The sequence below is a fragment of the Mustela erminea genome, chromosome 5 (genome assembly GCF_009829155.1).
Source record: "Mustela erminea isolate mMusErm1 chromosome 5, mMusErm1.Pri, whole genome shotgun sequence".
Lineage (NCBI taxonomy): Eukaryota > Metazoa > Chordata > Mammalia > Carnivora > Mustelidae > Mustela > Mustela erminea.
The window spans coordinates 5,286,240-5,306,392 of NC_045618.1; the positions used below are offsets into that span (position 1 = coordinate 5,286,240).

The window sequence follows — 20,153 nt, forward strand, 5'->3', positions numbered from 1 at the left end:
TGGGGGGGGGGGTCAATCCCGATACTCCATCTCTTTCAAAGCCCCAGCAACTGAAGGAAAGAAGAGCCGCTTTACACGAGGTGATGAGTGAAAGACTAATGTCCCCATTTTTGGCTGTTAAAGCCTAGGACTAAGCAGGGTGAAGCATAGGGCCCTTTCTTGGGAACTCCTCAGGCGCCATCTCTCTCCCAGTGTTTAAGGGCAAGGGACCCTTTGCCTCTTTCCCTCCCTCCCTCTCCAGATTCACAGGTAAACCCTCTCACCCGAGAGCACCAATCAACACAAAAAAGTACATTTACTTTTAACACAACACAGTAAAGTACATTTACTTTATTTTTGCATATAATGAAAACAATGGACGAAGCAGTTCCCGAAGTTCCCGAACGATCAGTGTTCATTATTCAAGAAGTGAGGTCAGAAGGCAAACGTTGCAGTTTTCTCCAAACACATATTCCAAGTATCAGAGAGGACTAACCACACACGCAACAGGGGCTGGTTTCAACAGAGCCCCCGCAAGAACGGTGAGCACTGCAGATCCACGTGCGTCAGACCAGGAGCAGTGCTCCAGGACACCAGAATGTACCCAGCAGTCATTAACCCTGCCCGGCAATATACATCAGCCCTGTGAGGTTCACTGCCTTTCATCAGATTCAATCTGACCGGCTCTTTCCTCCCACCTTCCAGGCTCATCATTTCCTGCTATCCCAAGGCGGATACTCCACACACAGAAGTCCAGGCGGCTCCAGATATACTGGCCCAGCTGTGTTTCACTTGGCACCTCCACAAGCCATGCTCCAACTCAGATTCTGTACAGGAAGTTCCCGTTGCTATCGAAGAACTCTCGCCCCCTCTGGACAACTTTGCTGCTGAAGTCCTGCTCACCCGGCTCCTCTGCCTTCAGATCTCCCGGCGTGTCGCCTGGCAATCCATAACCATCAGGTCCTCTCTTGCCTGCACCGTCGCTGGTGGAGGACTTCTGCAGCTCTCGCTGATGACCTAGGGCTGCTGCAACAGGCACGGAGTGTTCCTCCTCCGGGACCTGGATTCCTTGATTCCCTCCCTTTTGTCTCCGTGGTATATTTGTACCGTGAGTGTTTGAGTCTATCAGGTGCAAAGCTGTGCTGTGACCCAAGCCTCTGAATGAGGATTCACCCCTTGGCATCAGCAAAGAGCCTGATCCAGAGTGACTCGCAGACAGCGACTTCAAGGTGTCTCCAGAGCCGGGGAGCTGCCGGAGTGAGTGCGCAAGTCCAGCTTTCTTAAGGACTTTTTGATCCTGCTTCAGCTTCTGCTCCAATGTGGGTACAAACTTGCTTTTTAAAACCCTTCGGATCACATCAGTGCTGACACCAAAGCCTTCAGCTAATCTAGGAACTGACCAGGACTCTGCAAATTCTTTATGTAAATACCTATGAGAGAAAGCAGCAGGTTTTTTCAAGTTGTGAAGTAGTCCGCTAACAGAGTAGCTAACTGACAATATTAGTGATATCTACGTGAAAAAGAAGGGCTCAGAAAAACAGCAAACATGGCCTCTATCTTGAGCTACTGAACGGCTGTGTTCCATTCCTATGTGCCGACACCAACACCCCACCACTCCTAAGTCACTTTATTTCCCTCAACTAAACTCCTACTGTGCACCAGGCCCCAGGCAGATCCTGGGGATGCATGAAGACTGTCCCTTCCTTCAAAGAACATACAGTCTGGTGGTGGAGAGGCGTACTAACACATGCAACACCACGACGATAAATTCTAGCGGAGGATGCTGTCAGAGCACCTGGGAGAAGAGGGACAGGCTATCACAACACCTGTGGTGGCTCGGGAATTGCTTCAGAAGTCCGCCTACAGCTGGTCTGAAAGGACGAAGAGGACTAAGCTGGCAGACAGGAAAAGGAGAGTGAAGGTCTTGATGACAGAGAGCAGCATGTAAAATGCAGAGCAGCCCATCACCATTGTTACCCGTCTAACAGTGAAGACAGGAACAAGATCATGTCACGCTTATGGAGTTTAACCCAAAGCAACAATGAACCAAGGAAGGGTTTTTGTTTTGTTTTGTTTTGTTTTAATGTGGGTTTATTAAAAAATGGCAGAACTGCAATTTGGGACACGTAAGCTATGGCAAACCATGTGCAGGTACAGGAAGCATTTTAAGCAGTGGAATGAATGCCACAAGGAGCTTTTCATTTTGAAAGTCAATCCAGGGGTAGTTTTCAGTAGTAGGACTAAAGCCGGAAAAATCAGCCAAGAGCCTGTCCTGGAAATCCAGGCAGTCTGAACTGTGGCAGTCGCAAAGAAACCAGAAAAAGGAAGAGAGTTGAGAATTGTTATAGAAGGCCAAATGGTAGAACTTGGTAAGGACTAAATATCGGGGGTAGACGTAGGTAGAGATTCAGGCTTTCAGCTTGAGTGACTGGCGGGACCATTCAGGGGCAGAGTGAAAGCAGGAACAAAATGAAGTCAACAGGGAACAATGATCAATTTTCTTTTGTTACTCTGAGTTCGCTATTTTATTATGTTGAGTTTGAAAAACACATGTGACATCCAAAGAGATACGATCTAGGGCATGGTTGAATATATACAAGTTAGAAGGAAACCATGGACTGGAGATGACAGATTCGGAAGTCGTAAGTGAAGAGCACGGGTGGTTGAAACCACATGATTGAAGTAGGTGGAGATAAAATGACCAAGGACACATTTCTAAAACACAGCAGTATTTAAGATACAGGAGGAATGAGGGAAACCCAGAAGGAAAGTGAGAAAAGCAGCCCTAGAAACAGAAATGAGTAGTACCCTGAGTTAAAGGAGATGAGAAGTTCAAGAAAATACACTACAAGATCAAATGCTGCAGGAATAGGAGAGGGAAGAGACCAGAGCGTCAGGAATCCCTAGCAGTGAGGATGTCACTGATAAGATTTGTGGACGATGGTTTCTCTGTTGTGACCAAACAAGGACAGGCAGCCAGGGAGAGCGAGCTGGGAACAAAGTGATGAGGGCGAACCTAAAGCTGACAGATGGAGGTCTCTGAGGAATTAGGTACAACTATTACCTAGTGCAGAGGCATTGGTCCCAGACAAGTAAAGGGCCACCCTTCCCCTAGTTTGTAAACACTGAGAACTGGAAATAAAGAGAAAGTCCAAGAAGCTCTAAAGGGATCTTAACTAATGGTCAGTTTTTTCGTTAAAGTAAAAGGATAGGGGCACCTGGGTGGCTTAGTTGGGTTTCGAGTTCAATCCCCACATTCGGTAAGAAACTACTTAAAAATAAAAACTTAACGGCGCCTGGGTGGCTCAGTGGGTTAAAGCCTCTGCCTTCAGCTCAGGTGATGATCTGAGAGGGTCCTGGGACTGAGCCCCGCATGAGGCTCTCTGCTCAGCAGGGAGCCTGCTTCCCACCCTGTCTGCCTCTCTGCCTACTTGTGACCTCTGTCAAATAAATGAATAAAATCTTTAAAAAGAAATTTAAAAAATAAAGTAAAAGGACAGCTGTTAACCACAGAAAAGGAGATTATAGGAAGATATGGAAAAGCTGCCTACTTCAGGAGGGGAGAGGGGAGAGGAGGATGACATGAGAGGTGCTACAGGCCCACAAAATCTTGCTCTACAAAATCCCTTCTTTGGGTGCCTGGGTGGCTCAGTGGGTTAGGCCGCTGCCTTCGGCTCAGGTCATGATCTCAGGGTCCTGGGATCGAGTCCTGCATCGGGCTCTCTGCTCAGCGGGGAGCCTACTTCCTCCTCTCTCTCTGCCTACTTGTGATCTCTGTCTGTCAAATAAATAAAATCTTTAAAAAAAAAAAAATCCCCTAGGGCGCCTAGGTGGCTCAGTGGGTTAAGCCGCTGCCTTCGGCTCAGGTCATGATCTCAGGGTCCTGGGATCCAGTCCCGCATTGGGCTCTCTGCTCAGCAGGGAGCCTGCTTCCCTCTCTCTCTCTCTCTGCCTGCCTCTCCATCTACTTGTGATTTCTCTCTGTCAAATAAATACATAAAATTTAAAAAAAAAAATACTCTCTTAAAAAAAAAAAAAAAACAAATCCCCTTTCTTCGAAGTGTCACCTTCAGAGTCATTCTAACAGGAACGGAAAAGGACAGAGAACTTGTGGAAGCCTACTTGGCAATAGTCATCAAAACACAAACCCACTTGCCCTTATACCTATCAACTCTACTTCTGGGAATGTACACAACAAATGTACCTGCCAGGTATGTGAATGCTGTGTATATTTAGTAGAGCACGATTTGTGACAGCAAGTCAGTGCAAACAACCCACATATACATCATGAAAGACTAGTGAACTAAATTATGAATTACTGGGACTCCTGGCTGGCTTAGTCAGTAAGGCATGCCAACTCTTGATCTCAGGGTCATGCTTTTGAGCCCTAGACTGGGCATAAAGATTATTTAAAAAAAAAAAAAAAAAAAAATGAAGGTTATGATTTACTAGGATTTCTCCAAAAAAGAGCTTTCTGTCCTTAAGTGGAAAGGTCTATGAAATATCTGAAAAGGGGTTCCTGTCCGGCTCAATCAGTCGTGCATGCTACTCCTGACCCTGGGGTTATGAGTTTGAGCCCTGCGTTGGGTGTACAGATTATTTGGAAAAAAATAAAAGAAGTATATGCAAAAGGAAAAGTGTAGATAGAACAGTATTTACAGTATTCTGTTTGTGATTAAGGAAATGAATATAAAAATCTATATTCATACTCCTATTTGCATAAGGACACCTGGAAAAAGAAACAAAAATAGTTCCATGGGAGAGTGGCTGGGATTAAAACTATTTTTTAAGACTGTATTTATTTATCTGACACACAGAAGGGGCGGGGAGAGCCAGCGAGCACAAGCAGGGGGAATGGCAGGCAAGGGAGAAGCAGGCTCCCGGCTGGGCAAGGAGCCCTATGTGGGGATGGACCCCAGGACCCTGGGAGGCATCCCGGGATTAAAACTTTTCAACGTATAGACATTACACTGTTATAATTTTGAGCCTTATGTAATGTACTGTCTATTCAAAACATAACATTTTTAAAAAGAGTTTTATGACTTTTAAGATACAGATTTTCTCTTCAGAAAAACCTACGTAACCAGGGAGGCCCCCATCCCTGACCTTAAAAACGTCACGATCTACCATTCTGAGGTTAAATGATGTGATGTCTTCCAGCCTACTCTTTTAAAATGTCAGCAAAAAGGAACCAGCTGTGTACTGATGTTAAAGACTGGTAAATTTAGATGACGAGCTTAGGGAAATCCGTTATACTATTCTGTCATTGAGAAATCTTAAATCAAAAAAGTAAAATATAAAAATAACGTTCTAGGCCCCCGTATTCATCACTTCTCGTCACAGCTGATCCCAACTACAGCGAGTCTTACCGGATCTGTTCCATGGCTTTCCACGTCAGGGTCCTGGGCGGAGCACCCGGAGCCTCCATTTGCCTCCGAATTTTCTGGAACCGGGCGGCTTTTTTCTGCCGTTTCAGGGTGCTGGGGGAGAGAACCAATGGCAGAAGCCATGCGTGGGAGCAAAATGGGTGGCTGAAAAGCCTCGGACTACATCACAAAGAGCCCAGCCCTCTTCTCTTTGTTTGCAAGGAAAACCAGGCCATGTGTGTTGGCTCAGACCTGCTCCATACATCTCCCCAGAAATCTAATACCTAACACAGCCCGTAAGCACGCTGAACTTTCTAAACGGGTGATGAAATACGTCACTGGTGAAGAAAGCTGTGGTCCCAAAGGAGCCGCACGCCCGCCCCTGCGCCCCTAACAACGGGTAAGAAACAAGAGCTGCGGAGGATGCGGCGGCATCACGCCGGGCTCCTAGCGGGCGCGGCCTGGAGCGCAGGGGCGCGAAGCCCCGCTTCAGGCTGAGGGCCCAGGAAGGAGCGGGTACCTCTCCACCTCCTGCAGCTCCCGCTCCTCCGGCTCCCAGTCGGAATCGGGGTCCGGCTCGCGGCCGAGAGAGCCGGGGTCGGCCACCCCCCGGGTCGCGAACCCACAGCGAGCGACAGCAGCACGGACACGCACGCCCAGCAAGACCCTCAGAGTAACTGCCATGTCGACAACAACAAGTCTTCAGCAGCCGGAAACGCGCAGTACCGGAAGCCTAGGGGCGGGGCCGGAAGTGGACGGGCGGACCGGAAGCAAGGATGGTCGCGCGTCTCTCCCGCTTCCGGCCGAGGACAGGGAGACTGGGCTTGAACCTGTGTGCTGCCCGCCCTTCCCGGCTCTGAATGTGGAGAGTATTGAGCCTGAAATGCAAGGGCCAGAATGACGTAGAGGACGCTCCTGCAAAACGCCATAAACTTTAATAAAAAGACGGATTCATTTGCCAAGAGCCGCCCCTCCACCCCAACGGCTGCCCAGGCCGGCCTCTCTCCGCCACGACGGCGTTAAAGGCGTTCCTTCGGCGGTCTTCTGATGGCCACAGACCCCTGCCTTGGGCACACGGCTCCTCTGGGAAAGGGGCTTCTTGTCGCCAGGATGACCTCCAGCCCCGGGCCGCCCTTGGGGTTCAGACCCATCACCTAGCTATAAATCCAGGCTAAGGTTTGAAGGGCGGGGATGAGTACGTGGCCGACCCTGGCTCCTCTTCATCTTTTAGTCTTTACAGATCTGAAAATAATCTTAGGGTATTGAGGAATTCTTGATGTCTTTGTGTTTTGCTTTGTGCAAACAGGGTTCCTGGCCAGGACTTTCCAAACTGAAGCTTGGTGGCAGTCTTTCATTTAGCAAAGATTGAAGGCCCTCCGCCCCTTTGGAAACCCGAGGGGCCTCTCCAGGAGAGGTTGTGCTGGGCTTGCATCCTGCGTTAACCGGTGGTGGCTGAGGTCAAGGAGGGCGGTGGTCTGCAGCATCAGGGGTGCAGAGGCAGGGCAGAGAGTGAAATTACGGGCTTTGGGTGCTCTGTGTTCAGAGTCTACCGCGGAGGGCAGGCACAATCAGTCCATGAGCCACTTTCCACTCTTTCTGGCTGCAGAAGATAGCCTTGTTTTGGGGTTAAAGTGGATGACACGGATCCTGCCAGGGCTCTGTTTATGGCTTCTAGCCTTCTGTTGGCTTGGCCTTCTGCAGTGGAAACATGGGTCCCCTGAGTTGGTATTCACAGGAGGTTCCTCACCTCTTTACCACCTGTTGCCCCGTTACCAACACAGAGGAATGGCATCCCATGCTCCCCTCCAGCATCTATACCACGCTGCATTGTAATTGTGTGTGTACTTGTCGGTTTCCCTGTTAGGTTTGTTGAGTGCTGGGGCTGTACTTCTGCCATTTCTATCAGGAGCCACTACCTGTCCCACTCCCACACTGGTGGAAGTGCCATGTTATATTTTGGGAACATCCCAGCTGTAATGTTTGCTACTGGGAATTTGCCCAAGTCAGAGTGACCATAGCTGGTATTGTGTACTTACGGCTAGTGAGCCTGACTCTGGCACTGGAAAAATAGCGCCTTCCAGATGTCTTCATTGACAATGAAGAGGGGCCGATGGCTGCTGAATCTCCTATCCAGTTGAAGTTCTTGGGCTGTAGGTGGCACCAGGAATGATGTGGAATTGCAGCATTCATGCTTGGCAGTGGCCCTAAGATCCTGGGGACCAATTCGTGGGCCCGAACTGGATGCAGGAAATGAGGAGGGCCCTGCTCTTTTGCGGCCCTTCTCAGGAGGACCAGTGGGACCAGACTCACAGATTGCAGTTCCTGACTGCACAGCCCGTCCTGGTGGCATCTAGGCTAGAGGAGAAGAGTAGCCCCTTACATTTCTTTTGAGGCTGGATGGAACGGTGTGAGAAGATAGGTGACTGAAACATCTCTTGTAGGCTGTGGCCACTATTTAACCCGTTAACTCCTTTGGGGCCCAGCCAAAACTGAGGACTCAGTAGGCTTGCTACTAGCCCAGGGAATAGTGAATGCGGCAGCTGTTCTGTTGGCCCAAGTCTGTTTACTTATCGCCCGTTAGAGCCGTGGTACTGGCAGTGCTAGGGAGAGATTACACAGAAGCCACCGAGGGGGGTGGCCTTGTTCTTGTCAGTCGTGAGTTTGGGGTTATTGCAAGACTGGAACATAGAGAACAGGTCTCTTAGGAGAAGGGTGGCAGCTGCACTGGGCCAGACGTCATTACCACAAACAAGGGAGCCGGGGGACAAATGCAGAAGGAACCAAGAGACCCTTTCCCAACACCCAGCATACTCTGCTCTCTCGGGCTGCGCGCCAGATACCATCACATTAGCCGCCTGTGCTGTGACCACCACCGTGTGCTGCTGCAGCCCGTTTTCCCGTGTTCTGTGAGAGGCTGCGTAGGGACCCTCACCAGGTACTCATGAAGTTTTTTCTGGCCCTGGCGGCTGGGGTGCAGCATGCGGGTGAGCTGCTCTACAATACCCAGGCTTCGGATGAGGTTCTCCCTCTGGAGCAGGGCTTTCATGCGCTCGAGCTCCTCCTCTTCCACAATCTCTTGAGGATGCATGGTATCCAGGTGCACGGGCAGCAGCTGTAAAGTACATGAGAGAGGAGTTCAAGATCTCCAAGGGGGAGTCCCATGCCATCATGGCTGGGGGACTCCTGCCCACTGCAACCCCCCCGCCCCATTCCCTTCCCTGACCCTAGTGGAAGGTGCCCTTTGCTATCCGTTCTCTCACCTCCTGGTCCGCCATGTCAGATCCAATGTACTCATTAGGAACTCCTCACTCCCTTATGCAGGAGGAGGAGAGGACAGCAAGGATTCACTTCTCTAGGAGTCCCAACCCACCTCCTGCAGAAAGGCGAGAGCTACCAAACCCCTGATACCTCTTTCTCCCGGGGCCGGTTCCTATAAGCCAAGTGGGTGGAAAGTCCCCGGAGCCCGGCCCTGGATCGGCTCTTCTCCCCTGCGGATTCGCCCTGGTTCTGGTCCCTGTTTTCCTTTCGCCTCTTACTGCCTGAGTTCTCCTGCTGTTCCTGCTTAAGGCGGATCTCTTCCAGTTGTTGCCTGACAAGACATAGCAGCTTCAGACACTGGAGAAAGTGTACTGGGGAGAAGCAGGGTGAGGGAGACAGGGTATGGGAGAGTGGGGGGGGGGCAGGAGAAGAATGAGGAGGAAGACGGGGAGCCTACTAAAGGGAAACGAAGTTACTAAGAGTCTGATAGGACATAAGACCCCATTCCTCTTTGCTCAAGTGTCCGGCTTCCTCTCTGCCCTGCTGGGGAGCAATTCAGCTTCAGGATAAGCTCCGCCCAAGTGGACAGAGGAGAATGCAAGGCAAAGTACCTGGCACACTCCTCTCTGGCCTTGGAAGCAGCAGTCTCCTGGAAGAGGGAGCCATTGTGCTTGAAGAAAGGTGCGTACTTCTCCGTGTTGGGCCCGGGGTAGATCCGCCGGTATCCCCCGAGGTGGGAATCCTCATAGCGTTCCTGGTCTAGTATTGCGGCATGGGATGACTCAATTTGTTCTCGCCTATGGAAACCAGGCTCAGAGTGAGTCAGGAGGACTGTGAGAATGTTCAGTGGGCGAAGGAAGGCTAGCCAAAGCTTTGAGGATCCCCCGCTAGCTTCACGGCCTTTCTGTCCACGGCCCATGTAGGGAAAGCTGCCAAGGCCTCTGGCCAATCCCACCTGTGTGTAGCCATGAAAATAGAGGCTTGACTTCCAGAAATCTGGTTTGTTTGTTTCCTTCCTTCCTTCCTCCCTGTTTCTTTTCTTTTCTTTCTTTCTTTGAAGATTTTATTTATTTGACAGAGAGAGACACAGTGAGAGAGGAAACACAAGCATTGGGAATGGGAGAGGGAGAAGCAGACTCCCCGCCGAGCAGGGAGCCCGATGCCGGGCTCAATCCCAGGATGCTAGGATCATGACCGGAGCTGAAGGCAGCCGCTTAATGACTGAGCCACCCGGGTGCCCCAGAAATCTGGTTTTCATCTTAAGTGCAAAGGGGTCCCCTCATACTAGCTAGCACTCCTAAGTTATCACCATCTTTTGGGTTTCTGATTATAATCTATGTTAATTACAGAAAATGCAGAAGCACAAAAAGACCAAATGTCCCATAGTCATACTGTTATGAGCGTGGACTTGGGCAGGACCCCTGAGTCTGAATCCTAGCTTTGCTCCTAACTACCTTGCTCTTTCTTTAATCCTCCCTTCCTTTCTTCTTTCAGACAAAAATGGGATCATACAGCAATATTTTTAAATGGCTGCCTAGTATTCAAGTGATTCTATGATTGTACTTTTGTTCCTTATTTTTTTTAAAGATTTTGTTTCTTTTTATTTATTTATTTGACAGGGGGATAGCAAGAGCAGGAACACAGGGGGAGAGGGAGAAGCAGGCTTCCCAACGAGCAGGGAGCCTGATGTGGGGCTCGATTCTGGATTCTGGGATCATGACCTGAGCCGAAGGCAGATGCTTAACTGACTGAGCCCCCCTAGGCACCCAAGATTTTATTTTTAAGTAATCTCTACACCCAACCTGAGGCTCAAACTCAAAACCTTGAGAACAAGAGTCACACAGTCCACCCACTGAACCAGCCAGGCTGTATGTTTGCTTAATAAGACCAGTATTTGGGGTGCCTGGGTGGCTCAGTGGGTTAAGCCTCTGCCTTCGGCTCAGGTCGTGATCCCAGAGTCCTGGGATCAAGCCCTGCATTGGGCTCTCTGCTCAGTGGGGAGCCTGCTTCCCCCTTCCCCCTCTCTCTCTGCCTGCCTCTCTGCCTACTTGTGATCTCTGTCTGTCAAATAAACAAAATCTTTTAAAAAAAAAGTCCAGTAGTTTTCAGCCCTTTCCCCCACTGAAGGACACGATTCCTGCAGTCGTGTGCAGTCCCGCTGTGGGAATACCCACTGTATTTACAGTTCTACTTCCCTCCGTTCACACATTTGAGTGCCTACGTGTTCCAGGCCCTCAGGATATCATGACAGATCGAATACACACTGGCCCTGCCCATTGGAATGCAGGTGGTGAAGAGTGATGATGTTACGAGAATAATTCTAAACCTACTCAAACTCATTCATATGTATTATTAACATTATAATTTAGTATCAGCAACAAATTGCCATGTTTGTAACCCATCTTGTAATGAAAGCAACAGTGGGTAAAAAAGACTGATTTCAACAACCCCTTATTATGGAATGACTAGACTGCTTTCTGTTTCATTATAAACTTTCTAGAGGAGCTTTGATAAAAAAAAAAAAAGCAAGAACAAACAGCACATCAGGCCACATAAAGCTCCTTATGTGCTAATTTGAAATAGCTGTAAATGACACTGCTAAGCATGGGACAGAGAATGTGAAAGTTACACTATTGTCTGGGTAAAGGGAGGAGAGCAGTCTATGTGTGTGTGTGTGTGTGAGTGTGTGTGTGTGTGTGTGTGTGTGTGTGTGTGTGTAGGTATGTATGCATTAAATATTTATCCAAGTACACACGTGACCCAAGGAACAGAAGTGACCCAAGAAACAGAGATTGGCTCCTCCGGGGGGATACGGTAGCTACAGAAGAATTAAGAGATTATTCAGTCTCTTTTGAATTTTGAACATATTCTCTGTGATATGTAACATATTATCTCTGCAGAAAAAAGTTATTCTTTGTAGCCTATCAGCCCTAGGCCACCTTCCCCACCTAAAGAAGCACTCATACACTAAAGCAGCACTCGTACGCCCAGGCCAGTGGTAACAAGACAGCTCAGACACCTGGAGCACCTCGCTTCCCGTGGCTGCTGGTGGTACTGGAAAAGCCGCTCCTTGACTCGCCGCTTGTCCTCCTCCATCACCTTCCTTTTGTCACAGCCTCGGAGGTTGACAAGGGTCATGGCATCGCAGAGAAGCGCATCCTTCACTTCTCGATCGAGGCGGGAGTCGGTGGTGAAGCTTGGAGAGTGGTTTACCTGCCAGGAGGAGTCCTTATCCGCCCTGTTCCCAGACCACCGAAGCAGGCGTGGTCTCCTAGAGACCTGACTGAGGGTATAGTCAAGAAAGCTCCCCCTGCAGAGGCCTCAGCCAAGGAGGCGGGGTGTTTCTGACTCCCAGGGCCACAGGACTGTGCCACAGAGATCCCTCTGATACCCGGACAGCCTGATTCTAGAGATACAGTGTCCCTAAAGAGAAAGATTACATGAGGAACACTTGGGATTCAAATCCTGGACCGGTGGCCAGAGACCACTCAGATTTGACTCATCGGGTCAAAAGCGGAGAGATCTACATCCCCACCCCAGTGCCACCACGTCCCCCACTCTCTCTTCCACCAACTGAGTGCACGTATGTGCCAGGCATCCCGTTCAGGGCGGCCTCTGGATCTTGGTTCTGCAAAGCCCAAAAGATATTCCTCACCTCCAGCAGCCAGGGCTTCAGCCTGTGGTCCAGCAAGATGTCAAAACCAAGGATCTCAAAACAGGCACATGTACCTCCGCTCAGATATTGGGGAAAACAGGTTCGGTAGTTGTGGCGAAGAACAGAATGGGCTGAGATGATGGTTTTGATGATGATGTCCTCGATGTCCGCCCACAGCTCTCCGGGGTCGTAGCCGTGTTCTTGCAGCCAGGCGTTGAGTGTGGACAGCTTCCTGCGAGGCCCAGTGCTCAGAGGACCACCCATTTCTACACCAGTGGGGCTGGGCCGCAGGCAGGATGGTCCCTACCACTACCCCTACTTCCGGGTGCCTGCATGGGAGCGTGGAGGGGGGCTTACTGATCAGGGTGGGGGGTGGGGTCGCACTTAGCGGTCGGGCACAGGACAGGGGTCTGTAAAGATGGTTTTCCTAAGCATTTGGCCTCCCAAGGGCCGGCTCAGTTTTTGGGCTGCTGAGGGCTGCTGAGACCGTAAGCTGAAGAGTCTGATCAGAGTAGGGAGTACCTCTTACTGCCCATAGCATCATCCCGGACAAAATTCTCATTGTGTTTGTTGATAGCGTAGTTGGTCAGGTGCATGCAGACGTCATCCTGGGAGAAAGTGGCCCCGTGGCTCAGACTGCTTCCCTCCAGCACCCTGTCTCTAGCCCTTTATTGCCTTTTGATCACCCATCCCTCCCCAGGACAGCTCATCTCCCGTCTGTCTCCACCTATGAACTGTCTGCAAGCTCCTGGGGAAAGGGGCAGTCCAGGCTCCTCCAGGAAGGACCTCGTAGCACTCACCGCCCCCCGGATGCTCTCCTCCCGGCCAGGGGCCAGGGTTCATGGGTGACCATGAAACCAAGCCCCTCTACTTGGTTTCTCCGCGGAACCTCAGCGCTCATGAGAAGAGGGTGCCGCCCTGCCCCCCCCAGGACTGCCAGCTGGCACCTTACCAGGTTGCTGTGGCTGGGCTCCACGTAGGGCATAGTGGCAAAGCGGGCCAGGCCCTCCTCATACATGAAGATTCGAAGAGGGTCACAGGACGTGATCAGGACATAGATCCGCATATCAAACTTGAAGCCGTCGATGAGGAAGGGCTGAAAGCACGCACACCCACCAGAGAAGAAAACCTTTGAAGTGCTCATTCTATCCCATGCACTGTTGTAAGTGTTTCAAATCAGAATACCTCATTTAATTTTCATAATTAACAGTATGAAGCATAAAATAGTTACTGTTATCACTCTCATTCAACAGATGAAGAAACTAAGGCACAGAAAGAGTAAGAAATGGCCCAAGATCACACATTTAAGAAGTGGGAAAACTCAGATTCAGACCCAGAAAGGCATGCTCTGAAGATTGACTCTGGGCTGCCTCTGAGGTGAGGGGAAGCAGCAGGAAGGGTAGGCGCCAATGGGCAGGCCGGCTTCCTCTCTGGCACTGGGAGAGACGAGGCACCCCAGGGCTCGGGGAGGGTCCCGGTGGTCCCGAGGCACCCTTCACCTTGGAGATGTATTGCTGGCAGATCATATGCTCTCCCGGCTTGATCTCCCGGGGGTTTCGGGTGATGAAGATGCCCCGTCCCTGGCAGCCGCTGTCCGGTTTGCAGATATAGGTACGGGTTTTTCGCTGACGGCCATAGGACTGGAAGTCCCCAAAGCTACGTGCAGAGAGAGGCTGGTCAGAAGGGTTCTGTGCGGGGCGCCTGGGTGGCTCAGTGGGTTAAAGCATCTGCCTTCGGCTCAGGTCATGGTCCCAGGGTTCTGGGATTGAGCCCATTGGGCTCTCTGCCCAGTGGGGAGCCTGCTTCCTCCTCTCTCTCTCTGCCTGCTTGTGATCTCTGTCTGTCAAATAAATAAATAAAATCTTAAAAAAAAAAAAAAAAAGGGTTCTGTGCATCATAGCTGAGTCAGGCCCCATGGAGCTCTGCTCCCGTCCACGCTTTTCCTGGAGCGTCTGTCTCAGACCTTCTTTTCTTAGACCAGCTGAAACTCTCATCCCTTGAGACTTTATAGGTCACAAGGCCAGAGTCTGGAGGGAACTGAGATGGTGAAACCTTTCCTACCCGAGGACATGAGCCTGGGCAGTGAGGGGCTCACTCACTCTGCAGGGAGACACCAGGTGCGGGGGAAGATGTTGTACTCAGTAGGATAGAGTTTCTGCATGCGGTTGAGGTTCCGAGCCAGCAGATCTTTGCGGCAGATTTCGGTCATGCCAGGGAAGTGGTTGATTTTCTGAAACAGAGTCAGTTGGTTAACGACCCCTGCCAGCCATGCAAGCAGTGGTCCCCTGGGGCCTTGGGCATGCCGGGAGGACTGGGAAGGTCAAGGTAGAAGTCACAGTGGACAAGGTGCCTGGGTGGCTCAGTCAGTTAGGTGTCTGATTTGATTTCAGCTCAGGTCATGATCTCAGGGTACTGAGATTGAGCCCCTCGTTGGGCTCCGTGCTGGGCGTGGAGGCTGCTTGAGATTCTTTCACTCTCCCTCTGCTCCTCACCCCTGCCCACAAGCACATGCATGCACTCTCTCTCTTTCTCTCTCTTAAGTGTGGTGGGGTGCGCCTCGGTGTCTAAGTTGGTTAAACATCTGCCTTCAGCTCACGTCATAATCTCGGGTCCTGGGATTGAGCCCTGTGTCAGGCTCCCCACTCAGCAGGGAACCTGATTCTCGCTCTCCCCCTGCTCCTCCCCCCTGCTTGTGTCTCTCTTGCTCTCAAATAAATAAAACCTTAAAAAAAAAATAAGGTCACAGTGGGGGTAATCCTTGTACCCAATACCCTAAGGGAGAAAAAGAAGGTTCCCTAAAGCAAGTGAGAACCTCCTCCTTGGCCTCTCCCAAAACACAAGTCCACACTGAGGTTGGGAAACGAGGGGCAGCAAGAAGGATTCACCAGGACTCTGGGCCTTCTAGCTGCCTTATAACATCCCCCAGACCACTGGAGATGTGTCCTATAAGAACTGGTGCATGGGAGCACAAGCAAATGAGAAAACTTTTCCCAAAAGATCAAAGGAAGCTGAGCAGTCCCAGGAATGCCCTGCCCAGTGCCCCCAGGATATGGCATTGCCAGGGCGCCTGCTGGAGCCCGAGAGCCAGGAGGCAGCATCTCGCGTTGGTTCTGGGCTGTCTCACTGGCTTTACCACTCATCTGCTGCAGGAACTTCATGTTTCTGAGCCTTGGGGTGTCCTCTTAACAAAAGGGTATCTGCCACTCAGGGTTGGTTTTGAGGATTTAATGAGGGAAGAATGTAAAAGCACTTAATACCCCGAAGGAATGTTGTTCATGTTGTTTTGCTCATCCTCCAACTGCTTCCTGCTTGACCCTTCTTTGGAGCTCCTTAAGCACTTCCAGTTCTCTCTCTCTCTCTCTTCCTCCCCCCCCCCCCCCCCCCCCCCCCCCCCCCCCCCCCCCCCCCCCCCCCCCCCCCCCCCCCCCCCCCCCCCCCCCCCCCCCCCCCCCCCCCCCCCCCCCCCCCCCCCCCCCCCCCCCCCCCCCCCCCGCCTCTTCTCCTGTGACTTGTAGGACAAGTTACAATCTCCTCCACTCCCTTCCTGGCTTCCCCTCAAACTAAGCCTGCAGACCTTTCTAAATTCTGGAGTTGCTAACCACCACAAAGACCCCATTAGAGGTCCGGCTTAGTCAGTGGAATGTGTGACTCTTGCTCTCCAGGTTCTGAGTTCAAGCCCCATGTTGAGTATAGGGATTAACTTAAAAATAAAATCTTTAAGGGGCACCTGGGTGGCTCGGTGGATTGGACCTCTGCCTTCAGCTCAGGTCATGATCTCAGGGTCCTGGGATCGAGCCCTGAATCGGACTCTCTGCTCAGCAGGGAGCCTGCTTCCCCCTCTTTTTCTGCCTGCCTCTCTGCCTACTTGTGATCTCTCTTTCTGTCAGATAAATAAATAAAATCTTTTAAAAAAAATCTTTTTTTTTTTTTTTTTAAAGACCCAATTAGAGGATAACAACAATGCCACGAAGAGGCTATGATCTTTTTGTGGGCGCATCTTTCCTGACTTCCTTGCTACCATGCAGGGGCCCACACTGACTCTCATTGGATGCCAATGCTCGGCTAAGCTGCTTAGAAGCCGATCACTCTGCCCACCCGGCTGTGAGCACTGAAGCTGCCTTCCCCTTAGGTGGGCTCACCTGCCCTCAAGGGCGCCAGGAGGGTACGGATGCCTCCAGGCAAATAGTGCCCAGCAGATCCTTCCTTCCTATAATAGAAGTTCCAGAAACCCAAGAGGAGAATTTTTCCAGGGGAGCAGAAGCCCTGGCCATGGCCTTTCCCGCTCGGCCCAGGGAGACAGCTACAGAGGGTGGCAGCCGCAGCTGCCCGAGCAGAAGGGGGAGAGGACTCATTCAGGGACCATGGCCCCTTTTAGGCTGGGGTCTGGAGCTTGTACCTGAAACCTCTTCATGTCCATGACTCGTTCCAGTGAGACAGAGCAGTCTGTCCAGTACACAGTCCATTCCTCATCTTCCCCCACCTCTTTCAGGCCACACATTTGGGCTGCCCGACGCACTGTGGAGAGAGGGAGGTCAGTGGTGCCAGCCGGGACACTAGCGGCAAGCCTGGGGATTGTAGCTGGGTCAGATAAGGAACAGACTTGACCACAGAGTGGGTTGAAGACGGCAGTGGCTCTTACCTCCAATGCTGCAGCTTAATTACCATGTGACAATTCCAAGTTCATGAGGCTGTCAGGGCCCTTCCAAAATCCGTGACAGAGAAAACTAGAGCCTGGCTCTCTGCTCCTGTGAGTCTTCTTTCTCTCAATTGGGGTGGTTTCTGACCTGCAGAGCCGACCCTCCAGAGGGGTCACACTGGCACCTCCCACACAGGGTGGCCCCTGGCCCAGATGGCAGTGGGCACAGGAGGAGATGAAAAGATAGCTGACCTAGCTGTTGATTTTTTTCTTTTAATTCCTCAAGCCCCCTCAAGGGCTTCCTTGGGGGAGGGGACCACACCATATTGATCTGCTCATGTCAATTACGGTAAAATCTGGGAAGGGGAGAGCAATGGTGACCTTCAGTTGCTTTTTCTTGCTGGATAACAGCGGGATTTCCGCTACCACTAAGACAAACCAGAACAGTGATGTCTCAGTTGCTAGTAGCTCAGTACTGGCTATAGGCCAGCCGAACAAGATTCCGGGGATTGGGACCCTGACTGGGGACCATCTCAAGAGCGAAATCTGCAGGTGCCCTCCTATGGACAGTGGTGTGTGAAAGAGCTGGGTGCTTACCGCTCTCATACTTGCAGTTGGTCAAGTTGATGGCCAGGGGTCTGGAAGGGAGGAATAGTAGAAATCAGGCAGAGTGGGATAAAGGACAGACCCGGGGCTTCCAGGTGCCCGACACATCTACAATGCAATTCATTGTCTCTAAAAGCCACTTGAAGACCAGGATGATAGAAATGGGCTGAAAATGCAAACCAAGCCAGCTCAAATGGTTCTGAATTTTGTGTTTTTGTAGTACCAAAAGGTTAATGATGTTCCTGTACAGCCTGTCCTCTTTTGCAGATTAAAGGGAAGACCCCCCTCGCCCCACAACTGCTGAAGGGAGGCCAAGGGGTGACTCTCTTCTGCAGCCAGGCAGGTGAGGGGACCCAGGCACCTGTCTGTTACCTGCGTTTCCGCCTTCTCTTTCTCCTCCCGACTTCTAAGTCATCTGAGTCAGTTGGGGCTATGATTTTCTTTGGGATTTTCTTGGCTACAATAGATAAGGACACTCCATCCCCAAATTCCTTATAGTCAGCCTTTGAGAGTTCCTGCTGAGGAGAGTCAGAAGGGAGGGTAGCTTCTCCTTGAACACACTCCTCCTCGGATTCCTCTTCCTCAACGTAGTCTTCCTCCGATTCGCTGGTCTTACAGGTATTTGGCTCCATCCTCTTAGGTTCTGAGGGGAGAGGGGTGAGTGTGAAATATGTGTCCGAGCTTCCTTCCTCCAGGTCCAGGAAGGCCTGCGGGAGTCCACGCAAAGGATCTCCTTCATGGTGTTTCAGGGGAACGTTGCCGCCCCTACAGAACAATCCCACTGCAGAAGGGGATGGTTTCCATGTAGGTAATGGGGGCAGGGGAATGCCTGTGAAGTGTTGGCTTCCCCGACAAGTCCTGATTATCCAAGATCGCCCCTCCATACAACACGCTGGGGTGCACGTAGAAGCTGGACAGAGCTGGCAGGGCCATGACCATGACTTTTTTATTCCTGAATGGGAAGGAGGGGATGGCTGGGCTCTTGGGGGACCTTGGATTTTAAAATGGAGCTGAAAACCTAAGGTCGCCTAAGCCGGCCCTTTCCCTGTCCCCATGATTCAGTTTCTCCATGTGTACACCCTGGCACTTGATGACTAAGACCCCTTGGGCTCTGCTGGCGGAGGAAGAGCCCCTGGCGGGCACTGCCCACCCGAGATTCTGAGGAGGGGGTGGGGGCTGCTGGGTCCGCCCCTAGCGGTCCGAGGCTGGACTCAGGTGGTCGCTCATGTCCACCCTTCGCCCGGCTTCTGCTCCTTCCCGGGCGTCTCTGGGCGTCCGGGACCGCCTCCTTGTTGCACAGGACTGGCTGTTCCCGCCGATCGCGAGGGGGAGCCCGCCCCCCCCTTCCGGGGTTCGCTCCTAGCTCAGAGGTCCCCGCGGCGGCGGCGGCGCCTCCTACAGCAAGCCAGCAGCCGCCGCCGCCGCCGTCGCCATGGACACGAGGGCGGCCCCCATTGGAGAAGCGTTCTGGGGGCGGGGCTTCCCCGGAACCACACCCACTCGGGCGCGGGCAGAGGCCATCTTGAGCGCCAGGCGGACGCGCGTACCCGGGGGTCTGGAGGTGGTGGCTCCGCGGTCCCCGCTGCAGCTCTGCGGCCGCTGTCGGGGGTAGCAGCTGGGACTTGTAGCCCTTCCGCTTTCTCGCCGCTTCACATACGTCTCATCCTATCCTATCTCGAACCCGGGGGGCGAGTCGGGAATTTGGCCAAGTCCGCCTTCGGGACAAGTACCTGCTCGCCTGCCTTCAGTGTTTTAGTGACCTGTGTTGAGGCGCGTCCGCGCTCGGGAGGGACAGCGGCGAACAGCGCGTAGCCTGCTGTGCTGAGTAACAAAAGGGCCTCATCACAGAGCTCCTTCACCGCTCCTCCTATGCGTGTCCCTACACTCTGACTTCTGATGGCCACTTCCACCGAACTCAGTCCAACCTGTCATTCTAGACTATCCCGTGTGCCTAAATCTAGAGGACGCTTTAGAAACTCCCTCTTGGGCGCCTGGGTGGCTCAGTTGGTTAAGCGACAGTTTTCGGCTCAGGTTGTGATTCTGGAGTCGTTGGATGGTGTCCTGCCTTGGGCTCCCTACTCAGCAGTGAGGCTTCTCCCTCTGACCTTCCCCATCTCGTGCTCTATCTCTCTCATTCTCTTTCTCTCAAATAAATAAAATCTTAAAAAAAAAAAAACCAAACAAAAAACCCTAAACCTTCCCTCCTTTAAAAAAGATGTGGACATCCTTTGATTCATGTTTCTTCAGCATATATGGTTACTCTCTTCGTGAAATGCTTTGGAGTCCCTTGCCTTCCAGGACTATCACTTTTCTCATTTTTTTGCACAAATATTTTGGGTTCCAGGCACTATTCTGGGACCTGAACCATCACCAATTCTTGCCTGAATTTGCCACCACACAGCAACCTCTTAACTGGACTCTCTGGTTGTTCTTCCCTCCTTTACAGCCATCCATTACATCTTCAGTATTTTTAATTAATTAATTAATTAATTATTTTTTTAAATTTTACAGAGAGAAATCCCAAGTAGATGGAGAGGCAGGTAGAGAGAGAGAGAGAGAGAGAGGGAAGCAGGCTCCCTGCTGAGCAGAGAGCCCAATGCGGGGCTCGATCCCAGGACCCTGAGATCATGACCTGAGCCGAAGGCAGCGGCTT

The 20,153-nt window shown here is 51.5% G+C and overlaps 2 protein-coding genes across 3 annotated transcripts; both read right to left on the reverse strand.

Moving 5' to 3' along the window:
* Positions 1 to 299: 299 nt before the first annotated feature.
* Positions 300 to 6,072, reverse strand: NGRN (neugrin, neurite outgrowth associated). The gene is made up of 3 exons (XM_032345557.1): positions 5,866 to 6,072; positions 5,349 to 5,459; positions 300 to 1,409 (listed from the first exon to the last, which is right to left on the reverse strand). The coding sequence occupies exons 1-3, from the start codon at positions 6,027 to 6,029 to the stop codon at positions 800 to 802; spliced, it is 885 nt and encodes a 294-aa protein (XP_032201448.1). The 5' UTR covers positions 6,030 to 6,072; the 3' UTR covers positions 300 to 799.
* Positions 6,073 to 6,805: 733 nt separating this feature from the next.
* On the reverse strand, positions 6,806 to 18,918 carry LOC116592011 (tubulin polyglutamylase TTLL13P-like). 2 transcript variants are annotated; one of them, XM_032345516.1, is made up of 15 exons: positions 18,651 to 18,918; positions 17,873 to 18,143; positions 17,492 to 17,532; positions 16,655 to 16,773; positions 14,358 to 14,488; positions 13,758 to 13,914; positions 13,211 to 13,354; positions 12,781 to 12,866; positions 12,259 to 12,490; positions 11,623 to 11,816; positions 9,215 to 9,400; positions 8,754 to 8,934; positions 8,278 to 8,457; positions 7,382 to 7,700; positions 6,806 to 7,040 (listed from the first exon to the last, which is right to left on the reverse strand). In XM_032345516.1, exons 2-15 carry the CDS (start codon positions 18,130 to 18,132, stop codon positions 6,892 to 6,894), a joined length of 2,379 nt encoding a protein of 792 aa, XP_032201407.1. In that variant the 5' UTR covers positions 18,133 to 18,143; positions 18,651 to 18,918; the 3' UTR covers positions 6,806 to 6,891. The 2 variants fall into 2 exon arrangements, with proteins under 2 accessions (XP_032201407.1, XP_032201408.1); XM_032345517.1 differs by having other exon boundaries at positions 6,948 to 7,040; positions 7,382 to 7,695.
* Between the last annotated feature and the right edge of the window lie 1,235 nt (positions 18,919 to 20,153).